At 47.8% G+C, this 26,953-nt stretch overlaps 1 protein-coding gene across 5 annotated transcripts in view; it reads right to left on the bottom strand.

Moving 5' to 3' along the window:
• Window positions 1–1,824: 1,824 nt before the first annotated feature.
• Window positions 1,825–26,953, bottom strand: part of Eva1c (eva-1 homolog C) — a 74,065-nt gene continuing 48,936 nt past the window's right edge. For 3 of the 5 annotated variants that reach the window (XM_017598089.3, XM_340966.10, XM_017598090.3), the window contains 4 exons: window positions 14,670–14,813; window positions 11,046–11,123; window positions 8,231–8,320; window positions 1,825–2,412 (listed from right to left, as the gene is read on the bottom strand). In XM_017598089.3, the coding sequence (XP_017453578.1) occupies window positions 2,036–2,412; window positions 8,231–8,320; window positions 11,046–11,123; window positions 14,670–14,813 (689 nt within the window). In that variant the 3' untranslated portion in view covers window positions 1,825–2,035. Of the gene's footprint in view, window positions 3,589–8,230; window positions 8,321–11,045; window positions 11,124–14,669; window positions 14,814–26,953 lie in introns of all 5 variants that reach the window. The other 2 variants (XR_010056249.1, XM_039088774.2) reach the window with 2 other exon arrangements.

Genomic DNA, 26,953 nt, shown 5'->3' with positions numbered 1-26,953 from the left:
AGAATGGTTGATTTTTTTTAAGCAGCTGGATCTGGGTGTCTGAAGTCACACTGGGCTCCCAGCACCCATTAGGGGGAGGGTTGTCGTGAGTTTGAGGCCAGCCTGAGCTACATGTGAGACCCTGTCTCAAAAGACAACAAATAACAAAAGCCATTTGATACAGTCTCAAACGGAGTGTGAAAGTAAACAGAATCCAAGTGCCAGTGTCCACAAGGACAGGGCCTCCAAACAGACATTCCTACCCAGCCCACGATGGCGATGGGAAGGAAGCCATCAACTGGCCCCCAACAGACACGGAGAAAAAATCATGGCCTCCGCTGCCTGAGCAGTTTCTCATCTTTCTTTCAAGAAAAATCCTGTTGAGTCTCTGCTCTAAACAAATAATACTGAGAATTAAAAATCAACTGTGTGCCAGGCATGGTGGCACATGACTGTGACCATGGCTGCAGCCCAAGTGTTGAAGAGGCTGAGGCGATCAGATCTCGGATCACAAATGAAAAGCAAGCTTGGGATCCACAGAGTGGTTGTGCCTCAAAAATAAATAAACCAGGGGTTTGAAGAGATGGCTCAGTGGTTAGAGCTGACTGCTTTGCCAGAGGTCCTAAGTTCAAATCCCAGCGACCACATGGTGGCTCACAACCATCTGTAATGGATCCAGTGTCCTTTCCTGGTGTCTGAAGACAGCTCAGTGTGCTTGTGTAAATAAAATAAACAATTCTTTTAAATACTCAAATAAATAAATGATAAAATACCTCTGAGCTCATGTTTTCTTCCCTACCAGTTTTATCAAAGTCTTATTGTATATTTATTTACTGTGTGTGTGTATCTGTGTATCTGTGTATGCCTGTGTGTATGTTTGTGTATGTGTGTCTGTGTGTGTGTCTGTGTGTATGCCTGTGTCTGTGTAAGTGCCTGTGTGTGTGCCTATGTATGTGTCTGTGTGTGTGTCTGTGTCTATGTGTATGCCTGTGTATGTGTGTGTTTTTGTGTCTGTGTGTGTGTGTCTGTGTCTGTGTATGCCTGTGTATCTGTGTGTGCGCCTGTGCATGTGTCTTTATGTGTGTGTCTGTGTGTGCGCCTGTGTGTGTGCCTATGTATGTGTCTGTGTGTGTCTGTGTCTATATGTATGCCTGTGTATGTGTGTTTTTGTGTCTGTGTGTGTCTCTGTGTCTGTGTGTGTGTCTGTGTCTGTGTATGCCTGTGTGTCTGTGTGTGCGCCTGTGCATGTGTCTTTGTGTGTGTGTGTGTGTCTTTGTGTGTGTCTATATGTGTGCCTGTGTGTGTGTGTGTGTGTGCCTGTCTGTGTGTGTGTCTCTGTGTGTGTGTGCATGGCACACACATGCACCATCAGATATTTTGTCACAGAAACTAAAACAGTGATCAATACTCCCCTTAAAAAACAACTCTTTCAATCATCACATCCAACACTTACAATATCCTCCTCGATTCTGACAGGCAAAGTCTCTTCCCTGTTTCTCTATACTCCCAGGGCATTTGTGGGCGTTTACTATCCTGTCACTATTACCCTCTGCTTAGGTTCTTGTCTCTGTATAACGACACATGTAAGACGGTCAGAGGACAGCTTTCAGGGGCTGCTTCCCTCCATCCATACTGTGGATTGAACTCAGGAGGTCAGGCTTGCTAGCACTCACCGTTCACCCACTGACCCATCTTGCCGCTTCCCGAATATGTGCGGCCCCCTGTTTACTTAGGTCAAGAATATAGATGACCCGTCACCTGGCATTGTACACGCTGAGTGAATGTGAACCGAAATTCTGTATAGAGTTATTGATCTCTAGACATGATTTCAAACGAGTACAAGACTCCACGTCTTCCTCCCAATTTATTCCAGGGTGTGCTGTAAACAGTGAGGTGTCCCTTTGACACCTTTCCGGCTTCACCCATCTCGGATGACATGACAGGTTCTCCTTCATAGAAGGTACAAGTGGACCAGAACTGGACAGGGTGGGGAGACAGCGCATTCTGGATCCTTCCTTCTTCAGAAAGTATAATCTTATCCAGATGCATCTGGTTTTCAGTAGAAATGGCCCATGTTCCTGGGGAGCGAGGAGTCTAGGCCACTGTTCATCCATATTTCTTGAATGATTTGCTCCCTGCGCTCAATCCTTTCTGCCAGCTCAGCGGCTTCTATAGAGCTATAGGCTGGATACGTAGTCCTACAAAACCTGGACAATTCCACAGGAAACTCAGAATCTGAGGAGTCCTCCTCTTCCACATCCTCCTCACTGTCCTCCTCCGCCTTGTCACTCCCTTGCACCAGGTGCTCCCTCCCCTGCCTCAGCTCCTGGAAGTCCTTGGTGCAGGACACTCTGATGACCAGGGCACACAGTGTGAGGAACAGGCCGATGCAGACACTAGACACGAACAGCAGAGCAGCTCTCTCGGGGTGGGCTGCGAGAAGAAGAGAACATGTGAGGATCCGAAAGGGTTCATTTTGGCTCATAATTTTGAAGACTTGCCCTCTCTCCTGTCAGAGAACAGTAGACCAGGACCCCGGGTTCTTCCCAAAATGGCATTACTAGTGGGGAACACACATTCAGAACATGAACTTAGGGGGAACATCCCAGATTCAAATTATAACTAGCAGCCACTGATACTATGTATAGTACGAGGCCCGTGTCCCAATTAAACTTTATTTATAGATTTGAGCTGGGGCCCATTGATTGGCCACGCCTACAGATGTTCAAACTGAGGCTGGGAGGGAAAATTGCAGAGGCCAGCAGCCTTTCCAGGCAGAACCAGGCTGGATCCTAGAGCTCCTTGTGGAATATACTTTGGTGCCCCCAGCATTTTCTCGGGACATCTCAACTGCTGGGCCTCCTCCCGGCACACTCTTTCATTGTGGGAAAAACAATGAAGACTGTTGTCTTTACAACTGCTGTCTTTCCCCAGAGGTCTAGACTGGAGTCTCAAAACTCCAGGGCTGCCGAGATTCCTCTGCAGGGAGGGACCTCACAGCTGAGATCTGACAGGAGAGATGGAACCCAGACACTTTTATCTTCCTGAAAGGGGATACCTCCTTCCCACAGCCCAAGCTGTCCCTAGAGGGGCTCTACTCATCTGCCCAGCATGTTATGACCTCTGCCTCTTATCTACCCACTCTCTTTAAGATGAAGATGTCTGAATTAACATTTATTTTGGCTGAGGAAAGGACAGCAAACTGTCTCTGTCAGCGTCAACTCTAGTGTCTAGTGTCGAAGAGACAAAGTGTATAAAGATCTGGCTCTCACAGAGCCACGAGCCCTTTCCACAGGAGTGAAGCTACTTTGACGGCTGGGAGTGGTGGGGGATGGGCTATCTGGAGACACCGATGCTTGACACAGAGTCACTAAACTATGATACCAAGGCCAGGGCATCTGGTCAGTCCTCCTCTCTCTTGCAGATCAAAGCCTGCTCTGCCGGTCCGTTCTCTCTTCTGACATAGTTCAGACAAAGCTCGAGAGTCCCATGTGTTGGAATTGATAGCTTTTGTGACGTAGCAAGAGACCAGAGCCTTAATCGTTTTCTGGCCACTTGTGTGGAGGACAGGGCCAGCTCCAGGCAGAAACGCACTTCTATGTCAGGTCTCTGAGGAACAAAAAGATTCATGGTTGCTGTCCAGGACCCCACCCTGCCCCTCCCTGTCCAAGGAAGGAGTAGCGCTGGACCAGATAGATCCTCAGACTCCATCAACTCTGGATCAGGGTTTTGCTCTAGAATACCACTAGGCAAGTGCTCTACCACTGAGTCACATACCTCAGCTCTACTTTTAAAGAATTTAGATTAATTGAATTAAGTGAGTCATAATCCTTAGAGTACATCATATGCTACCTTAGGGTACATCACATGCTACCACAGTCAGCACACCTCCCCAGGTGTCAGGCTCCTGGTTCTACTCCTGGGATTCAGAGGTTCCTTTTGCCACAGGAACACTCTGTTCGAGAGTTCACATCACTGTCACTGAGGTCCAGTGGTCCAGGAATGGGGGAAGACAAGCTGTCAGCAGTTCCATGGGAAGAAAACTTTTTATTCATAAGAAGTCAGTAACCAGATTGTAGGCAGATGGCACATTAGGGATGAGCTGGCGTCTTTAGTGATGACGCTTTTCAAAGTCGCCACTGACTTGAACCTGGGCTTAGGCCACTGCCCCAGACTTTACACAAAACAATATTTACTCCACTTTCTAGAACTGACTGGACCAGTCAGACTGTTGGGACCCCTGCTCTGTCATCTCTTTTTGAAACACAAAGCATTTGTTTTGCTGTGGTTGAATAGAATCTTCACAGTGTTTTTGTTGCTATTTTTCTAAATTTAGTCTCAGTTCATCACAGGCTAGAGGGAATGACTTATCATCTGTCTCATGATTCTAGGATGGGTGGCCAATGGCCTCCAGGCCCCATTTGCTCTTTAGATCCTGGTCTGGAGCCAACATAAGCTCCAGTTCAAATTTAGTCACACCCAGATAAGACACCAGAAGCCACCAGCAAAGGTCTATCTCTTGGGGGACTATGGCCAGAGTCCTCCAGGAGGAAGAAGCACAAAGTGTTTGGAACCAGTTCTGATGGCACTCAGGAGTGTGACAGGACTTTCTGTCAGAGTTGCAGAAGCTGTGGACATGTCAGAGCCCACCCATGTGACAGGGCTGTGCTGTTCTTTGAATGTCCTCTCTGCAAGGGTCATGTGACTGACTTTGTGATGTGTGATAAAATCTCTCCTTCACACAGCTCATCAGATGTCCTGGAGTTCCTGTCTTAGAACCACAAGGCTGCCCTGGCCATGGTCCCAGATTCCCGACACCCCGAAAGTTCTCAGGCTTGCCTGAGGCTGGACACACACACACACACACACACACACACACACACACACACACACCAGAGGCAGTGACAGGATATTGAGTCACGAAGGCAGGCCTGTAGGCACAGATGAGGTAAACACTAAAAGCCAGATGTCAATATGATGTTAATTTGGTGGTCTGAGAGGGACCATGTTATTTATTTAGAGAACAAAACTAAATTAATAAGTCTTTCAGTCGGGGGACAATGGCTTCTGCTGAAACAGCTATAAACTGCCTTCCCCGGGATCACACGTACATACATAAACACATGTGCACAAACACATGTGCACACAGTTCTATCCTAGAGGCTCCCATATCATAAACAAGTACCCCCAGCCTACACACAGCACACACACATACATACATACCATGCACCATATACATACACCACTCTACTACACACCAAAAACGCAGCACACAAATGTGCATGCACTACATACACACCAAGATTATCACACATCTATAACACATATTACACACACACACATACACACACATACACACACACACATACACACACACATACACACACACACACACACACACACACACACACACACACACACACTTCCCCTTTCTATGAGAAATAGCCTTGCAGATCAGGCAGATAACCAGAGGAGATATTGTCTTTCTGAGACACTCTCACATCCCTTCCACTCACCTCCCCTGCCCCTTGGCTTGGGTTGCCTGTCTGCTTGTTTCCCATCAGTGTGATGGATTTATGTGTCAAAGCCACTTGATAGCTGACTAGGAATGTCTTTTGGCTTCCCTCAGTTTACCAGGAATGCTCTCTGCTCAAGCTCTTGGTTTTCCAGCTGCTCTGGCCAGAGGCTTGGCTCTCAAAGAATGCCAGGAGCCCACATGCAGGTTTTGGGCCCCAGTCCCATAGCAAGGTTTCTGCCGCACACCCATGACTTGCTAAGGTGCACATACTGGCTTAGCTCACAACAAGCCAAATAAGAGCCATCATATTAAAGGGATGGAGCACTGTTAGGGTTTATAGATGGCTCAGTGGATAAAGGCATTGGCTACATAAACTGGACCACATGCATGCCATAGCACCCATGCACCCACAGACACGTTTTACATGTATGTGTCTGTGTGCATGTACACCACATGTGTGTAGGTATCTGCAGAGGTGAAAGGAAGGTGTCAGTTCCCCTGAGCTAGACTTGCAGGCCGCGGTAAGCCCCCGAGACACGGTGCTGAGAACTGAGCTAGGGTCCTCTGCAAGAGCAGCAAACACTCTTAACCACAGAGCCATCTTTCCGGATACGTAAAGAAGATGCACAAATCACAGATGAGAACAGAGTATAAGACAGCCATACGTCAACTCAGACTTATTATTTAGCCATTTGTTACCTGCTCTCTGTAACCCGGTCTGCCCCCAGAGCTGTCCCAGACACAGAGATATGACAGAGGTAAACACGATGACAGTCATCAGCCCTAAAGGAGCTAGACAGGCAAACACGTCCTCCAGACACATAGCAGGATGAGCACCTCGAGGCTGCAGGAAGGGGTATTTACATAATGCAGGGGCAAAAGGCTCCTGTCAGTCAAATCCTGAAGACAAGGTTCTTTGTAGAAGTTGATTGATAGCCTTGCTCTCTACCCAACATGAAGCTGGACCCAGCCACTGTCCGTGGTGCCCTAGGCAAATGTCCAGCTCCTTGACCCTCAGCTCCTTAGGCACAGAATCCGGGATCAAAGCCCCATCCCTTAGAGTCATTGCTCTGTAATGACCATGTCCCCCCAAACTCTAATGAGACTGTGTTGGTGGAACTTTTTGGAACTAATTAAGGTTAACAGTGTTCACAAGAGGGTTCTCATCTGATAGGACTGGTGGTATTTAAAAAATACACACACTCTCTCTTCTTTATTTGCACACACACACACACACACACACACACACACACACACACACACACACACAGCAAGCAGCTAGTATCTATAAGCCAGAAGGAAGCTCTTGGTCAAAGACTTCCAGCCTCCTTCAGAACTGTTAGGAAACAAACTGTTTCTTAAGCTCCAGTCTACAGAGTTTTATTATAGAGACTAAGTTAGACCAAGGTGGCTGAGAAAGGACGGAGCCCAACAGCGGAGGACCCAGCATGGTGGCACCTCAGCTAGCAGCACCTCTGAGTCTTTTCATCGTTGTCCTCCACTTGAAGGAACTTTGAAACTGGACACACTTCTAAAACCCAAATCTCCATATTCTTTAACTTTGGCAGTCACTAGGGGCAGCAAGGATGGAAATGGGGGAGGGGTTGTGAGGAAAAAAGAGAGGCCAAGAGCCAGACAGCGTCGGGCAAGCCTACTGGAGGAGCACAGTGAGTTGGGAAGACAGGGGTGGGTGTGACAGAGAACTGGGCCAGGCTCTCTAGCTCCTGTATTAAGATGTTTCTCTAAGCCTTAATTTCCCTTTGAGGAAGCTCTACCTCACACAAGCCCAGCCCCAGCAGGCTTGAATAGCAACACCCATGTACCCATTAGAGTGCATGTTACTCAAGTGCTCCTTCCCCCTAAGACCTATAAGTAAGAGTTGGGTTTGATGTTGGTGGCCCTGGGGGCTGGTGTCCACTTTTAAAAGGTGGAGTCAATAGGAAGTCTTTATGTCATTAGGCCTGTGCCATCAAAGAGAATTGTAGGACTCTGCTCTCTTCCTTTCTCTCCCTGTCCTCTGGTTTAAAGTGTGATCACTTGAAATGCCCCATTGTGCCCTCGGCCCCCTGATTGATTGAGTCACTGGGTCTTGAACTTGACCCCCCAGAACTATGAGCCTAACACACCTCCTTTTATTTCAGGAGGAGCCTAGGTCTTGCATTATGCAATGGCGAAGGAAAGATGACTGACAGAGCCCTCCTTGAGCAGGGAGTCAGTGTTGAGACTACAGGCAACATTCCAAGATGCAATCTGTCCTAGGAAAGGCAGAGGGTAGCAAGGACAGTGTACACCCCTCCACAGAGAGGACCATACTCAGCCAGACCTGGTGTTAGCCTTCTCTGGGGACACTAACAAGGAAATCTTGGCGACCAGAGGAATTCTCAAGCCTCCTGAGGTCACTGTGTCATCCCTGTTTTGGTTCTGTGTGAGCTGCCTTGTTTTCGTTCCAGATGTTGGGAGGATTCAATCATCCAAAGTTTTAGACAAAAGCATTTCTACTTTTCCAGGGGGAACTACCTTTGGAGATGAAACCCTCAGTAACTCAACTTTATCCTTGTTGGTCCCTTGGTTTTGTGGCTGTATTTGAGTCCCAGTCCTGTACTATCTGGATATCACAACACCGCAGTTGCCAGGTACAACTAAAGCCATGGTCCTTTGGTCACCAGAGTACTTGTCAGCAAGGCGGTAGGTAACCCCCTTCGTGTCCCCAGAAGTTCCCACTCATTCACCTACCTCGAATGTAAGCAAACGCAGCCAGAGAGTTGCTGACAATAACGCCATCTTTCCGCACAACCCTCGATCCGCTTGGGTTGAATTTTATACCTGCAATGTGCAAAGGCCATTGGTCAGAACTGTGTGCCTATCCTGAAAGTCCTGCCTGCCACAGGAATGGATAGTCCTAGCTGTCAAACCACCAGGCTTCCGACTAAGCTATAGGAGTTAGAACAGCCAGCACCTAGGCCTTCGTGTGAAGTGTCCCCATGGGCTCATGCATTTGAAGACTCGGTCCCCAGCCAGCAGTGTGCTTTGGGAGGTTGTGGGTCTTCACTGGAGGGAGGGAGTCATGGAGGGTGGGCCTTGAGGTTTGTAATCTGGTCCCACTTCCTATGTGTCCTCTGGTTCTTAACTGTCTCCCAGTCCCAACACCACGATGGCCAGTGACAGGAAAAGCAGCTGATGCCAAAGCCATCTCTGAAAATATCAAATCATTAAAGGGATCCAAAACATTGCAAAGTCTCAAGTCCAACTTGAGGTGCAGTTCATGTGCCCTCGTCCAGAACAGAGTCCACTCTTCCATCCCAACAGTGGCTTCCACCAGTCTGAGTAAATAATCCCTCAGTTTACCATGGGACTGCTGTGTGCTCTGTGGTCCAGACCTGGGGTTACAGAGGGAGGTATGTGAGGATTATCAGATCACACACACACACACACACACACACACACACACACACACACTCACATACACACTAACTCACATATACATACACAGACACACACACACTCACATATACATACACACACACACTAACCCACATATACATACACAGACAGACAGACACACACACACTCACACACACATACACACACATACACAGACACACACACACTCACACACATACACAGACACACACACACTCACACACATACACAGACACACTCACACACATACACAGACACACACACATATACTCACACACACACTCACATACACACACATACACAGACACACACATACTCACTCACATATATATACACAGACAGACACACACAGAGATACACAGACAGACACACAACACACACATACAGACACACACACAAACACAGATACAGACACACACACAGACACACACACAGACACACACACACAAAGACACACACACACAGACACACACAGACACACAGACACAACACACACACAGAGACAGACACACACATACAGACACACACACACACATCACACACACAATACACATACAACACACACAGACAGACACATACACACAGACACAGACACACACAACACACACAATACACACACAAATACACACACAATACACACACAACACACACACAACACACACAAATACACACACAATACACACACAACACACACACAAACACATACACAACACACACACAATACACACACAAACACACACACACAATGTGTGGCTGGGCTGCTTTCACATGGGAGGGATCAGGATGCTAGTGGACGCTTAGCAAGTGCAGATGGAGCAGTATTGGAGTTCAGGGAGCCCTGAGACTATCATGCAGGGGAGATATCTCTAAGAAAGATGTGGCTCTTGTGGTTGCACTAAAGGTGGGTAGGGAGCCTTCGGGACCAGGTGGGAACCAAGTGAGAGACAGAAGGAGGCTGGGATGCAGAACCTGGTAGGCAGGGAGGCTATGAACCAGAATTATGGAGGCTGTTTCTAGTCCTCACCCTAGCTTTAGGCTGAGAGCTGTTATGCCTCGGTGTCGTGTTTTCTGTAGCAAGTGGTACACAGGGAAGCAAAGCGCGAAGCCAGTCCTCTGTGTTAGGGTGGCCCACATCCATGGATTCACCCACAGACAGGAAGATTGCGCAGAAGAAATGGAATGTCTGCAGGTTTCTTTCTTGTCACTGTTTCTTAAACTACACAGCACAATGACATGGCATTGATGACCACAAGGCCCCTAGAGATTAAAGCGCACAGGAGGACCATGTGGGTTCTGTGCAAATACTGAGCTGCTTTATTTACAGGGCTTGAACATCTGCTGGTTGGACGGCTCGAGGAAAGTTTTAGAATCAACCCTAGGATAGAGAGGGAACAGCTATACTTTACTTTCAATGGGGGGGGGGAGTTTTAAGTAAAACAAAATAGCACAAGACAAACCCTTGATACCCAAAGTTAGCGTCTTATGTATTCTATGGGGTTTCTGCAGTTTCTATCAGGCACTTCACAGGGCTGATTTTGCTCTATGTGTCATTAAAAAGAAAATTCAGACTGACAGGAAGGCTCAGTGGGTAAAGGCTGTTAAGCCTGATGATAGAGCTCATGCCCCAGGACCCATAGAGTAAAAGAAAAGGACTGGCTCCCACAGGCTGTCCCCAGGCTCACGTGGGGCCACATCCATGTACTTATACGCATAAGGAAAATGTTTAAAACATAAAAGCAGACTACGTCCCTATTCGTGTAAGTTACGTGGGAAGGAAGGGACTGGGGAGGGATGGCACGGTCAGCTGGCCCCGGGCCCCAGCTTTGCTGCAAGCTCCTGTTGTTGCAAGAACCCAAGTTGTTTCTGAGATCTGTTGTTCAAAGTGAATTTTAATTTTTTTTTCTTCTAGGAAAAGCGAATGGGGGTAAACGTATCCTATTTGTGATTTTAATTCTTTTTTTGAAACAAAGCGCTAGCTGGCCGCATGCACGAAAGTAACCACCAGCCACACCCTGTTGTATCAGCAGAGCAGCCGGACACCTCTGTGGCCTCCTTCCACCATGGTCTTGTGTGCCTACTTGACCTCACTTAAAAGGAAATGCTGGGAGTAAGCCGTCGTCGAAATTACCGTATTCATCGTCTTTCTTCAGAGAGGGATTTAGGTTAGCAACGGCTGGGTCAACCGCCGTGAGTATGTTCTTGGGAACTAAAAACCAAAAAGAAGTATTTTAAAAACATGGTATATTAAACAAAAAACCTTTGCAAATAATATATATTTAAGGTACAATGTAGGTAAAGATTTACAAAATACTTGCAGATGACTTACAGCCTCTCTCTCTCTCTCTCTCTCTCTCTCTCTCTCACACACACACACACACACACACACACACACACACACACACACACACACTGACACAGATGGCGATATGAGACCATTGAGTGCCCAGACAGATGAACTTAGGCATATACATTTGCACTATGTTTTTAAGAAGCTGGGGTTGTGGAGACGGCGCAGTTTATCGGCTGGCGCAGAGGGCCCGAGTTTACTCCTAGCTTACACTGGGCAGCTTCTGACTAACTGTCTGTAAGCTCAGCCCCAGGGGCCCCGCCTCTCTTTTCTGGTCTCTGCAGGCACCTCTATGCACACACCTCTGCAAAAATAGGTTTATCTTTATGCACATATATTTATTATTTAACAGATATTTTCTTTTAAAGGATCTTAAAAGTGAGAGAGCTGAGGTAGCAGGGCGTTAACTTTCAAACCAGCTTAGACTACACAGCAAGACCCCACCTCAAAGAGGAAAGTAAATAAACCACAGCACACACATCCCATGGAAAATGTTAGTAATGAAAAGGACACGAGGACGAATCTCAAAACAACACGCTCCGTGGGAGAAGGCAGCTACCAAACCCATCTATTGCACAACTCTATTTATGTGAACCGCCTAGAGAAGGTAAATCTAGAGACCGAATTGATTAGTGGGGGCACTGGAGAGCATGGGAAACTTTGGGGGGTCACAAAAATGGGGGGGCAGCTATACAGCTTTCAGTGTACTGAAGTCCACCGAGGTGCCTCAAGTGGGTGAGCTCAGGCTGGGAGAGCCTTAGAAAGCTGTTAAAGGGGAATCCTAGCATATCTGAGTTACAGTAAAGCAAGTGGACCAGTGAGGACCAGCTCCAACTCCTGCCCACTCCTGTTCTGTTCTCTTCTGCTTTTTCTCTGAAACCCTCATCTTGTCACTTCAGTATAGACCTAGAGGAGCCAGCAATCAGGGCTCACATGGTTCACTAAATCTAAGGAAGGATGGAAGGATGGTTTGTGAGAGAAAGATCAGAGGTGCACCCTTGATGATGGAAGGGTTCAGGACTAGCCTGGGCTACCAGAGACCCAGAGAGAGAGAGAAAGAGAGAGAGAGACAGAGAGACAGACACAGAGAAACAGAGACACAGAGAGACAGAGACACACAGAGAGATAGAGACAGAGACAGAGAGTCAGGCAGACAAAGAGACAGAGAGATCTAGAGAGAAGAAAGATACAGTTACGGAGGTGAAGCACACTGCTGCCAACTGGGAGAAGGGAGAGGATGCCAAGGACTCTAGCTGCAGAAAATTGCTTATTTATATTTTTGCCTCAACCCAGATGGTATCTGAGAGAAGTGGCAATAGGAAGAGGAAGTGAAGCCAACACAAACGAGGTGAGATCCGCAGTGCAGAGACCCTGTAAGTCACCCCAGCTACAAGAAAACCCTGCTTCCTTCTCTGAGTGCTTAACTAAATTCTTCTGGAAACATCCAGGACCAACAAACAGAGAACAAGCCATAAATTGTGAACCCCCCAAATCCAGGAGACCCTGGCACTTTTGTGCCCATCAAGATGAGGGCAGCTTTCTGGAGAGGTGCAGCGGAAATGCTGGAGAGACATAGCATTGATCCCAGAATACAGTAGCACCGGGACAAACGCTTTTTAGCTCAATAACCTTTCGCTCATCCCTGGGCTCCAAGAACACTCTCTCTGATTTCCTGGCAGAAGTAAAGCCCGGGTCCCTGTTGTCTTTCCCTACCGGAAGTGGCAGTTCTCCTTCCGGTCTCTCTCCGTATCCCCTCCCCCTCCCCTCTCCTCCCTCCCCTCCCCCTCCCCCTCCCCCTCTCCCTTCCTCCCTCCCTCCCTCAGCTAATTCTCAAGATGTGCTGAAATGAGACTCCTGCTCTCCACAAATTGTGGAGAGACGCTTGGAGCAGACGGGCATTCTGGGATGAGCTTTGTCAAACAACCCACCAGATCATGTAGCTGTGAGACATCGGTCTGTTTACTATGTGGAAGAGTACGTGCCTGTAATTCTAGCACCTGAGAGTAGAGACAGGAGGATTAAAAGTTTACAGCCACCTCTGACTATTCGGTAACTTTAAGGCCACCCTGGATGACATGAGACCCCGTTTTTGAAAAGTTTCTTCAAACTGGTTCAGAATGGATTGTGGTGATGGGGATATTCTTAAACTGGCAATAGTAGTAGTTGCATAATTAGGTGGATATGCCGGGGAGGCATCAAGTTCTTCCTTGTTGAGCATCCCGCTTTCCCTCCACCACCCTACTCATTTCAGAAGAGGGAGCTATGCAACAAGATTACAGATTGGACCCCACAGTCCCCTGCACACAGATGCTGGTTTGCTCATAAGTGGCTTCCTGAAGACAGAAGCCAAGTGGAGCAGGGATTTCTAAAGACACGGGACAGCGCGTGGAAGCCTGTGGAAGCCTGTAGCTGTGACAGAGGTTGGTAGCTCCTGGGCGAGTCGCTGAGGGTCCCTGAATGATACCGGAGGGCTAAAAAGGAGCCGAACAACACTTCTGTGAACTCACATGACACCAGTGCGTTTCAGGGCTTCGGAAGAAGCAAGATAGAAATCATTTGTTCTCGGCAACCTCTGCGCTGTCCCAGGATGCTTGAACAATCCCTACTCTCCCCATCCACTGCCAATCTGATTGCCTGATGTGCTCCCGAAACTATTTTGGCCAAAGAAAACCCTATTGCTTATCCGATGTGAATGTCATAAACTAGGACAATGGAGAGAAAGAGTCTGGGGTGTGCAAGGCAAGTTGGCAGAGGCCGATGGGCTCTTTCTGTCAGCAGCACAGAAGGGCAGGCACCCTTAGGGGCAAGCGCCTATGTTACTAGACTCTCAAACTGTCCATTCCTTTGGTTTCAGCTGAAACCATTCTGGGAAAGAGATGCCGCATACATCTGAAAATACACTTGCCGGTCATTATCATTACTCTTCTTTTGAGTTAAGGACCTGTATGTAGCCCAGGCCAGCCCTTGAATTCCCAGCAATCTTTCTGCCTCAGCTGCTTGAGAGCTGGGATTGCAAGTGTGCCCAGCTATGCCCATTTCCTGTATGCTGCCCTTATGACATGAACTGAGCATGCCCAGAGGAGTCCTCATCCACCATTTTCACCTTTTAAATGTCTACCCCAGGACTCTGAGTTGACTGGTCAAATGAACTTAAACTGAGCATGCTCAGTACCGCGGACCTCCCCCAAGGTGTTTTTCTGGATGATTGTGTGGGCGCAAACGACTCTGGTGCACTCCTGACTCGTTGTAATAAACCTTGCTCCATTCTTCCCTCGCCTGGTCGTGTTTGTTGGCCATGCCCTGCCCACAATGTACAATTAAAGTGTCACACACTCCTGTTTGGACATGGCTACCATTTCCCTACCAGGCACGTGTTCACAGAGCTGGTTGAGGGTTTATTCTTACCACACGCGTAGGCAACAGTGAGGTATTTTTTCACTCCGGGAAGACATGGGCTTCCGAAGTGGTAATTATCGACGAGGACCTTACATCTCTGCTTCCCGTAGCACCTTCTGGACAGGACTTGTGAAGCCGTGTAAGACAGGCAGTCTGGAAGGGAAGGGGCAGGGAGAGCGTCAGGCTGGTCTGCGCTTGGCACAAGAGCACTTGCTATAGATGCATAAACACACAGGGCTGACCAAACAATTTCTCTGTCGATCTGTCTCATTGGATCACCCAAGATGCTTTGCGCCAGCTTAGCCATCAGTCCCTAGAGAGCCCTGAGTTTGTCTTGAGAGCCTGCTGGCGCCATCTGGGAACTCTGATGTAGTCCTTGTCAAAGGACCTGCACATTTGACTCACACCAGGCTCTGCAGAAGGTAACTGGCTGGATACAGAGCAGATGAAATAAACACGCAGAACACGGAGGAGGTTCTTTCTCACTTCACGACCGCTACACGTTGAAATGTCTGCCTCGCTTAAGACTTCCTTCTACATGACCACATGCTCTATGTGGAATATGTCTCCTCCTCCTCCTCCTCAACCTAATTCCTGTTGTCCGGCCCACTGTAGGACCCCAGAAAGCAACCAGTGGAAGAATGAACTAGTGAATTCAAGGTCCTGCTGTTAGTACATGGTCACAATACTATCGCCAGATTGGATGGATTAGCCATGCTATGTTCTGATGCTCTCCCCGAAGTTTAAGTGCTGGAGGTCTGAGATGGCTCCATAGTTAAGAGCTGCTCTTCCAGAGGATCTGAGTTGTTCCCAGCACTCACACAGAACAGCTCAGAGGTGTCTGTAGATCTGACTCCCAGGGATCTGGTATCCCCTTCTGGCCTCTAGGGTAAACCATCCTAGCACTGGGAAGAGGAGACAGGAGAGTCCCTGGTGCTCGCTGGCCAACCAGCCTTGCCTACTTAATGAACTCCCGACCCAGGAGAGACCCTGTCTCAAGAAACAAGGTGGCTGGCATCTAAGGAGCAACACATGTGGTTGTCTTCTGGTCCATATACACACATGCACACATGTGCATTCTCACATAAACATGTACAAGTACACCCACTCACACACAGGCGCGTGTGCGCGCGCGCGCGCGCGTGTGCACACACACACACACACACACACACACACACACACACACACACACACACATAGAAGAGGACCTGAAGGGCTGCTGGCTCTGTCTCTCCTTGTGACGCTCTATGCTATAACAAAATGCAAACCCTCAGATGCTGCTGGGAGACCAGGGCCCTCGCAACTTTGAACTAAATGAACTCCCATTCTTTACGTTACTTTGTTTCTGTTTTTTCCTTAGTAGCAACAGAGCACTGACTACAGCTAAGATCAAAGACTAACACAGCTCCTGGGGTCAAGATTTAACACAATATCAGCCTCAGGGGGAACAGTAATGACTAAAAGCATGACGTCAGATCAGGCGGGCCAGTGTCCTTGCAAAGCCTCAGTTTCCCTACCTGGACAACAAATGCTCTGGTTCATGGGCCAGTGTGATTATCATCCGAAACCCTTCATGGATAGTGTCTGGTGTTGGCACCTTGGAGACCTGGTCACCATCAGTGACATCAGGCCACCTGGTATTAGAATGGCTCTTAAATGTCCTCCCACAACCTTTGTACAGGATTGCTTCTCAGTGTGGTGCCCCTGAGAGGTAGACAGGCTTAGAGAAAGTTTTTTCAGGCATCAAGGATGTGACCTTGATGGGAGTGTTGGACCCTGGTCCCTTCCTCTTCCTCCCTTTTTGGTGCTGTGGTCATGAGGTTACAAGAATGACGGCAGAGGCCATTGTGACTAGCAGGGAAAAGTAGGGTTTGTCATCCCTACATACTTATTGGAAGGTCCTTCCCAACATGTTATGTTGAGACAAGGCTTGACTGTATACGCAAGCAAGGTAATCCTCCTGCCTCGCCTCCTGAATCTTGGTTATGGTAGGCCTGGGCTACAAAATAAACTTCTATAAATGTAAAAATAAAATCTGTGTTGAAGTAGAAGCCACTGTTTAAATGGTGAGAGTCTTCAGGTATGTTTTTTAAATCTGCAAAAGTTTCTGTAACATTATTCAAACTATTCTTGGGACAATTTAGCTTTTCACAGACACTACAGGGCATTTACCTGGGGAATAACTCCAATCCTCTCTGTGTTCTTCAAAACTCCTTTCTCGTTGCTTTGTAAATCGTGTGCTTGAAACTTAGTAGGTATATTTTTGTCTTCAGATTAAAAACATTGTTCAGGGACTGGAGAAGTGGCTCAATAATTAAGAGTCTCTGCTGCTCTTCTGGAGGACCTAAGTTTAGTTGATCACATTGAGATCCTGACATCCTCTTCTGGTCTTCTTGGGTACTGCACACACACACACACACACACACACACACACACACACACACACAGAGCATACATACACACAGCACACACACACACACACACACACACACACACGAATAAAAAAACTTTGCAGTTGTTTCTTCTAAGCCACAATTCACGTATATACACAAAAGACTAGAACCAGCCCCTTTTCCACTAAGCTCCCCTCTCTGAACAGTAAAGTCCTCGGTTCTCCAAAGGGCACATGTTGCCATGCAAGGAAGACTGAGCCTGTATGAGCTTAAATTTTTATCTTAGAAATCAGAGGTTTTAATATACTAGTCCCATTATTTCTTTTACAAATTGTACAAGAGTTCATATTTTAAAAATATAGATAAAACAACACTGGAGAGAGAAAAATCCCCAGTAAATCCTGCTTGTCGGGAAGGAGACGCTTCGTGCCTGTTCGTCTTTAAGGACATCCCTCTGAGCCAAGGGTGGAGGTAGACACTCACAATCCCAGCACCCGGGACGTGGGGACAAGAGGAGCAGGAGTTTGTGTTATTCCTGAGCTACAGGAAACCCTTTTTCAAAACAGGAGAGGGAGCTGGAGAACAGCTTGGTCAGCAGTTTAGAGCACTGGCTACTTTTGCAGAGGATCTGGTTATGTTCCCAGCACCCACACAGTGGATCACAGCCATCTGGGACTCCAGTTTTATGGATCTAATGCCTTCTTCTGATCTTCATAGGTACCGAGCAAATAAGTACATATACACAAGCAAAGCATGTGTGCACACAGACTAAAATAAATAAATGTAAAATGATTAAAGACCTCTCCTTTGCCACTGTATCTGTCCCCTCAATGGCGTCACACACATGTAGCTCTGTGTGTGGCTCTTCCCCTTTATTAACATATTTGGGAAATGTAAATATAAGCTTTATTTTAATTTCAGGTTGTGATTTTTAATGATGTGTATGTCTGAAGGTCAGTGTGTAGGTGTGTGCGTGTAAATGCTTGTGCTGGGGTTGGTGTATCATGTGCTTGGGAATCTACTTCGAGTCCTTACACTGAGTCTAACCACTGAGCCCTCTCTCCGGCCTCATCAGCTCTGTTTTTAAAGGGGGCTGGAGAGGTGGCTCAGCGGTTAAAAGCACTGACTGCTCTTCCAGAGGTCCTGAGTTCAATTCCCAGCAACCACATGGTGGCTCACAACCATCTCTAACGGGATCCGATGCCCTCTTCTGGTGTCTCTGAAAAAACAGCTACAGTGTACTTATATATAATAAATAAATAAATCTTAAAAAAGAAAAGGAACTTAAAGACTGCCCTGATTTTCATCCTCTTGTAACACCCAGGGGGACATTCAGGGTTGGGTTTTTTTTTTTTCTTTCATTTTTTTGACACAATAAGCAATGTCGTGTCAAACTTGCTTAGAGCTAAATGTTTGTATGCAAATTTGGGAGTTTTCATAGGAATTTGTGGTCATAGATTGAACTGTCAAAAATCCAAAGCATGAATGCTGTGACGAATTGGCAAGTTATTATTTGTGGAAACGGTGCCATTGTATACTGCAGGTGAAAAGGAACGTTCTGGAAGGCCCATGCTCTCTTAGAGCTATGAAGAAATAATGCCTAAATGGGGGAGGAGGGGAAGAGCTGTTATTAGTGTTTTCTTGGGCCAGCCTTGTGTGTTGCCGTGGCTGGCATAAAACTCAATATGTAGCTAAGGATGGCCCTGAACTTCTGCCCCTGCTGCCTCCATCTCCCCGAGTCCTCTTGTTACAAACACGCACCAGCCATGCCTAGGTTTTGCAATGCTGGGATCAAAGCCAGAGCCTGGTGCACGCTAGGCAGGCTCCCTCCTACGTGAGCTCCATCCTCAGTCCATCCCAAGTACGGTCCTCAAGACTGATAGAAGAGAGAAAACAGCCACCTAGGTCTAAGCTGTGAGGACCACGGCTGACAGACTCTGAACACCCTCCACGCTTTAGCGGCAGAACTTATCTTGCCTCAAAGACTTTATCCTAGCCGTGACCTCAGGAAGTGGCCAAGGTAATTCAGGTCTGACTCAGGGCTGGCTGCACCCTTATTGATGCTGAGCTCTGAACCGTTCCCAGGACTTTGTTGTTTCTTTAAAGGTGGTTATTTCCCGCCCACACGGGTTTTGCCTCTGTTGCTGCCAAGCTCCCTCCTCCCCAATACATGTGATAACAAGATACTCCACCGCTTGAATTTTTACTTTTTGGCAATTGTTTAACGCCGGGACTGAAGTTAATCGTTCTTGCGAGCCCGTGTTTATTTAGATAATTGGGCTGGCTGCTCTTAAGTGGCCCTGTCTTGGCTGGGGAGAGCTCCTGGCACCTTGATCTTGGCTAAAAAGCCGAGGCCTGCCCACACTTGGCCTTGGGACAGCCTTAGCCCAGCCTTTGAGGCCCATTGTGTTGTGTGGCTTTTCATGCTCTTATTAAGGAAATAGCAGAATCCCTGGAGCCCACCCAGAAAATGTGACCATAGCAGGAAATGACACACCAAGGCGGGGGCACACCCTGGTGCCCAGTTCTTTAGGAAGGCTCCCTCCTGGCTCAAGTTAAACCATGCTCAGAGGGCCAGCGAAGGCTCATTGAACTCACCCTTTCTCTCCTTTTCCCTTCTCCCAGATGGATTTTGTAGGAACAAGACGAGCCTGGCTCCCTCCAAGATCTCTCAGAAATGCCTCTGGTTGGCCCAACCTCGACACAGAGAACTCAGACCTCCTTCTGTCCGACCCCACAGGACTATTAGATGTCACTTTCCATTGTCACTTATTAGCTGTAACCTCCTTCTTTGATATTCATTTGCTAGGGCAGCAGCAGTGTGCCCCCAGACGCACACCCACCCGGAAGCCTGCTTCTCCACAGTTGTGGAAGTTGGAACTTCAAGACTGAGATGCCATCAGGGCCGGCTCCATGGGGCCTCTGGCTGGCTTTGTCTGTCTTCACGTTTGTCTGTCACACCACCCATGCCCGTGTACAGGCTTGGCTTCCTCTTATTATAAAGGCACACATGAGATTGTTCAGGGTCCAGTTGAATGACCCCACATCAACTTACGCTCCCCTCTAAAGGTCCTATCTGTAAGTAAAGGTCCTATTCTCAGGTACCGGCAAGAGGGATTTCAGTGTGTGCGTCTTGGTGGGACATCCGAATAGAACTCAAGTTTGCAGCCATAGTGAACTGCAGGAATGTATGTCCGTGAGCGCCCTCTTCCTACACGCACCAAGTCTGGTCTGCACACTGTGGTGAGGTTGGCTTCTTATTTGTTTACATCCATTCCCAAAGAAGCCAGCTGCCACCTCACACCCTGGGCCTGTGAGGGGAGGAACCAGTGCCAACCTCCACGCCCCCCCTCCAGCGGTGCCAACTTCTCCCTATCAGTTGGTTACCTTGGGAGTGTAGCCCTCCAACCAGAGATGTAACCTCAGGAGACCTCCCCGCACCAAAAGCAAGAAACTCTGCTCTCAGCTGCCCCCGAATTCCTGCCCCACAGAGGCTGCAAGATGATACGTGTTTTATCGAAGACCGTTAAAATGCGGAGCGTTTTATTACAGGGTAACAGGAAGTGAGTACACAGGTTGAGTTTTAGGAATGTGTGGCTGAGGTGGTGACTTTGGGACTGAGCGGTAGGCGAGAGATAGGAAGAGAATTTTTGAGAAAATTTAGGGGGTTTTATGAAAAACTCAGTATCCAGTGACTTTATAGAAGTCAAGAGAGGCTCCAGTGTGGGCTGCCCCAACTTAACTCTGGAAGGATACAGTAGGCTAGATGTCCCCGCCCCCTGACCCACCCCAGCCATTGATTTGGACATCAAGCAATACCCGGTTACTCTTCTTTATGCTATGCCAAATGAATACAGCTATCTGTGTGCACGAAACAGATAGTTGTGGGAAGTATTGCCCTAGACGAGGCTGTGCTGTGCAACCAATGCTGACCACCTTGGCCTCTGCCTTCCCATAATTCACCTGGTCAGATGGGGCATGGTGGCTGCCATCTTCCCTGTGGTCCCAGAGCACAGTTGCAGGCGTAAGCACTCTTTCCCTTGTGTTCACTAAGAGAGTGTGTTCTGTTGATAGTCAGACACTGGGCATTCCTGGGGGTGTATATCACAGCACAGTGGAATCACTCCTGTGACTTCAAGTGTGCCACACACACATATTGAAATCTACCATGATGGGGTGGGGAAGCCTCTCATAGTCACCCAATCAGCTCCTCTTGGAACCACTCTATGTATGACACAGGCAGAACCAAAGTGGTCCGCACTAAGAAAACTTGGGGCTATTAATAATAAATAGTGTTTTTAAAAGGAGATAGAAGTTGGGAGGTAGGTAGGTTGGGAGGTCCAGGGGGAGTTGAATGGAGGTGGTATGATGTGGATAAGATCAGAATGTCCTGTATACAGGTATGAACATATCAAATAATAAATAAAATGCTAATATAGAAGCCAGTAGCCAGCTCTATGTAGCAAACCCAAGCTACAAATTCTGATATAATAGAGTGTGGGATATTTACAGTAGGAAAACCATTCAAGGTTACTCTCTGCTCTGCTAAGGGCTTAAAAAAAATTATGAACTCAGCAATCAATCAATCAGTCAATTAATCAAGACTCCAGCAGGGAGGAAATGTGGAGAAAGGCTAGAGACAATGTATACCAGTACAATGTGCACATTGCATATACATTGTATACACATCCATAGTCCAAAGAAGGAGAATTAAAGTGGTATTATGGAAACCTTCAGGAAAATCAAACATCCGACCGTCAAAGTTGCAGGGCAACCCAGAACTTGTCCTCACTATTTATATATTCAAATCGGTACACATGTGCTTGTCGTACAAATCAGTAAGTTTATCATGTAAGTCAGGATATAAACAAGCCCTACCCACTTCTGATATAAAACATGTGGGGATTTATTCCAAAGGAATAACCCATAGAAAACTACCAGAAGGGGTTGGGGATTTAGCTCAGTGGTAGGGCGCTTGCCTAGCAAGTGCAAGACCCTGGGTTCGGTCCCCAGCTCCGGAAAAAAAAAAAAAAAAGAAAAGAAAAGAAAAAAAGAAAGAAAGAAAACTACCAGCACACACTTGCCTACAAAATGTATTCCGAAACTCAGAAACAGCAAAACCCTCCCAATATTGGAATCTAAGCAAGATGGTAGGCAGTATTGGCCACATGGAAAAAGACCCTTGCTGCAAAGTTAAGGAAAAAGAGGCCAGAGGATAATTACAGAATTTATTCTTAGACATTAGGACCTCGGAGAAATCCAGAAGAATAAATACCGTGTCATTTTGACGGTTAATATTGTAGTTCGGTCATATTGCTATTTATTACTGTTTGCTGCTGTTATTGTGTTTGCGCCAAAGACAATGGCTGTGTTTTAGAAAGTTTGAGAACTATCTTCTTCCCAGTCTTTGAGTGCTGACGTCATTCTGAGCTGTTGTAGAAGCCAGAATGGTCCGCGACCACTATGTGCCTGACAGGCCATCTCATGGCCACCAAAGCATGGCCTTGCAGAGGGATGCACTGAATCTAAAGCTTGCAGACCTGCCAGACTTTCCTCATCTGCATAGGAAAATACACAAATCAATCCCGAAAGCCAGATGCCCTGGGGCGCCAACCGAAGGGCTCCCTTCACAGGCCCCTGATGAGAACCAGCCCTCAGCTCTGTGTGCTTATCCATCGAGCCCCTGCCAGGTCTAGAGCAAAGGCCAAATGCGCCTTCCTCCTGCTTCAAAGCCATGTGCCTGGGCTGCAGGAATGGCTGGGAACAGAAAGCAGAGGTCTCTCTCTCTCTCTCTCTCTCTCACACACACACACACACACACACACACACACACACACACACACCAGCAGCCTGTGGCCCGGATGTGGCCTTGTAGGCATGTTGTCTTTGGCTTATTTCGTGTTTTAAAGTTGGAACATTTTACATTTAAAAAAAGACTGGATTTCCAGCATCTCAGGAGAGCTTAGAGGCTGTGATAACACCAAGCCCACATCCCAGCCTGCAACCCAGAGCCAAGGATGGGCACCCAGCCATGCTTACAAGGGGCCCTGGTTCATTCACCCACCAAAGGTTCAGAGGGCACCCATCCTGTGACAGGCGACACTCCGGTTGCTGACACAGTCCCTGCAGAGCTCAGCATCTGGGAGGATGAGCCACATACTCATTCCGTGGAAGTTTTACTGTGAAGACAGAGTTGATAATAACAGGGCTCTGTTCTGGCGGGTGCTGGGGAAACCTCTCTCCTGTGCCAGTCAAGGTGACTGTGAAGAAGTGTGACCGAGCTGGCCACGTGTGCTTTAGAGATCATGAGGGAAGCAGATAGAGAGGAACAGGACCACAGCTGGCTTCTGTGTCTGGTTACAATGGGCAGAGTACAGGTTTCACACAGTGGGGGCGTGACCTGCTTCACTTAAGTGAAACCTTTCAGATGTTGGTCAGTGGAGAAAGAAGGGAACCCCGTGGCCCAGATGAGACATCCCCAGAGTGGGCTGGGAGCCAAGAGGCCGGATTGGAAGTATGCTGTCACCTGGAGGGACAGGAAGTGGGTTTTGTCAGTGGGGTGACAAAGTTTATTTATACAAAAGGGACAAACTGAGGTGTTTCTAGGGAGTGTTTTCCAGGTGCACTCAGCAACCATGATGAATGGTATGCCCGTCTGAAGAGCAAAGATTTCTCAGCATCCAGCTTGTCAAAGAAATGTATTAGCCAGCAAAGGTTTGTGTCTTCTAAGAGATTTATGTATTTACTTTATAAATGTGCATAAAAAATGAGTTTATGTGTGTGTGGGGTGGGGGTGAGATGCAGGCCTGAATAGAGGTCAGAGGTCAACATTAGGTGTCTTTGTCTTTTGCTCTTTATCTATCTATCTTTCTTTCTTTCTTTCTTTCTTTCTTTCTTTCTTTCTTTCTTCTTTCTTTCTTTCCTTCTTTCTCTCTTCCTTTATTTGACAAAATATCTCTCTCTAAATCCAGATCTCATCGATTAGCTAGGTTGGCTAGCCCCAAACGTCCAGGCACCCTCCTGTCTCTGCCTCCCAGTACTTGGATTTCAGGGGTGTACCCCCACACTTGACTTCCTTTTTAATGAGATTGCTAGGGACCAGAACTCAGGTCCCCTCGGATCCCCTCAGGTCCTGTCAGGTCCTTACGTTTGCACAGCAAGCACTCTACCACCAAGCCTTCTCCCCAACTTTGTGTGCCTAGCTCTGCCCTGAGGGATGGGTACAGACTTGAGGTTCCCATGTTTGGTCCTCAGGAGCCCCGACTTTCCCTTGAGATCTTTCCATGGCAGCACGGAAAGAAGAAAGGCTTCGGGGGTCATTAGTGCAGCAATGAGCTTCATCTTCATTGCTGTGTGTGTGCTGGGGACACTGAGCCTGGATAAGGGACAGGGTCAGCCATGCAGAAGAGGTAAGCAGGCTACTCTGGCCAGAGCCTAAACTCTTTATTCATACACTAAGCAAGGGCAAGGTCTTCAAGCCACAGATCTTCTGCATCCGCCATATTGTCTCCGGTGTTGGTTACAGCTCTGGGCTGCGCTGGGGAGTCCTCCAGCTCTCCAGGGAAACCTGGGGTCTACTGCTTTGCTTCGCTTGCTTGGGTTCTTTTCCCAGTAACTGCACCTCCCATCCAGCGTCCTCGTGATTTCAGCAGCTGCCTGGTGAGCACAGAGCATTCAGCCAGTGGATCTGCCTACTTGGCTTGTGTGCTCAAAAGAACAGCTGGGGCAGTGGATTCCCTGAGACACACATTAGATTTCATAAGCCTGAGAAACAGGACGTCCTTCACCCAGGTTAGGAAGTGATGCTGAGCCATTGGGGTAACTGAGGGAGTAAAGGGACCTGTCACCAAGCCTGATGGCCAGAGTTTGGTCGGGACCCACAGGGTAGGAAGAGGGAGTCAACTCCCACAAGTTGCCCCTGACCCCTGCACATGCACAAGTATACGATGAATAAACAATGTAGAAAATGTTCTTAAAGACAAGCAGTGAGGAGAGGAGATGCCCTTGGTCCTGTCGGGGCTCGATACCCCAGTGTAGGGGAATGTTAGGGTGGGGAGGTGGGAGGGAGTGGGTGGGTGAGGGAGCATCCTCATAGAAGCAGGGGGAAGGAGATGGGATAGGGGGTTTCTGGAGGGGAAACCAAGAAAGGGGATAACATTTAAAAATATATGTATACATAAAACAAAAAATATATCCAATTAAAAAAAAGAAAAAGAAATGGTGTGTGGAAAGAGGCTCGGGAGAACTCGTAAAGGTACAGAGCCCATGGCAGCATCCTGCATGTGAGTCATCTCTTGAATAGCAAAAAAAAAAAAAAAAGCTGAGAAGAAGGAGGAGGAGGAGGAGGAAGAGGAGGAGGAGGGGGGGAGGAAGAGAAGAAGGAGGAGGAGGAAGAGGAGGAGGAGGAGGAGGAGGAGGAGGAAGAGAAGGAGAAGGAGAAGGAGAAGGAGAAGGAGAAGAAGAAGAGGATCCTATTTTGCCATCAAGGGTCCCTTGTCTGACCACAGGATGCACATGGCCCATGATGCCCCTACAGGGAGGTTAAGAGAATGACAGTTCTAAAGGTAATGACTAGCCCGGGGACAACACCAGCCTAAGAGTGGAAGTCTCCTGCAGCCCAGGCCACGGTCCCATCTCCTAACTCAGGAGGCATGGAGACTCTGAAGAGGGAATTCGCTCAGCTCCTATCTCGGCACGTTCAAAGTGATTTGAGAGAGAGAGAGAGAGAGGGCCGAATCGGTCACTCACGGGTCACTCAGGGATGAAGCATCGAGTAGAGCCATTAACAGAAGATCAGGACTGACCCTTGTGGGCGCCTCTTGGCCCATTTGGGAATCACACACGTGACACAGAAGACTCTAGAAAAGAGCAGCTGAGAGCTGGTGCCTTTGGGGCCTGCCAGGGCTGCCCTGTGACAGAGGTGCACCAGGAATGGGCATGGGCTCATGAAATGCTCAGCAAGTAAAGGCCCTTTCTGCCAAGCCTGCCAACCTGTGCTTAGTCACCGGGGCCCACACTGTACGGAGAGAACCAGTTACTCTGAGTTACCTGACAAAATCCATATGTATACTTTGGCACGTGCAAACAGTCCTTCCCATGTAACTAAGAGAGAAACTGCACATGGGTCTCTGTGACTACAATTTTTAGTTGCTATAATGAAATACTTGAGGCTGTGTAACTTTAAGGAAAATAGGTTTATTTTGACTCACAGCCCTGGTCCAAGATCAATACTTAGGTATAGCTTTTTTAATGTCAGGAGAAAGCATGGGGCTTTACACAGCTTCACATACAAGTGTGTGCCTCTTCTGATCTCTCCTTCCTCGTCCACAGCCACCAGCACTGAACCTCGTGCTTTCTCTACTCTGATGACTCTACCTAACCTTCAACTTTGCCCAAAGGTCCCACTTCTAAATATCATATCACTCAGCTTCTTCCTTCTCGGCACCTTCCAGTGGGGAGTCTCAACCCAGGAGCCCTTGGGAGCACACTGAAGTCATATGTAAACCATAGCACCCTTCTCTGTCCACCTCACAATGCAAAATCCTATGTTTCTGCCCACAAGAATCCTACAGCCTTAGGCTCAGTCTTCTGACATTCATTCCAAAGCCTCAAGGCTCAGCAGAGACTCAAGCTGACTCAACAGTTGAAAACCTGGACAATCAGAACACGGTCCATTTCCAAGATCTAAGGGTGAAACAGGGGTAGTGCTCCTGCCCCAAAGGAAGGAACGGGAAAGTGGGGAAGAATGCTCAGCCTGAAACGAGACTGAAATCCTGCAGGGTAAACACTAAACCCTAATGTGCCAAGGCCAGCCTCTCTAGCACAGTGTGAGGGGAGAATTCCAAGCCTTCCTCAGTGAAGGCTGCAGGTGTCCATGGCTATACCTTTCTCAGACGGACA

This window comes from Rattus norvegicus, chromosome 11, assembly GCF_036323735.1.
Source record: "Rattus norvegicus strain BN/NHsdMcwi chromosome 11, GRCr8, whole genome shotgun sequence".
Classification (NCBI taxonomy): Eukaryota; Metazoa; Chordata; class Mammalia; order Rodentia; family Muridae; genus Rattus; species Rattus norvegicus.
This window is presented reverse-complemented; position numbering and strand designations above follow the sequence as displayed.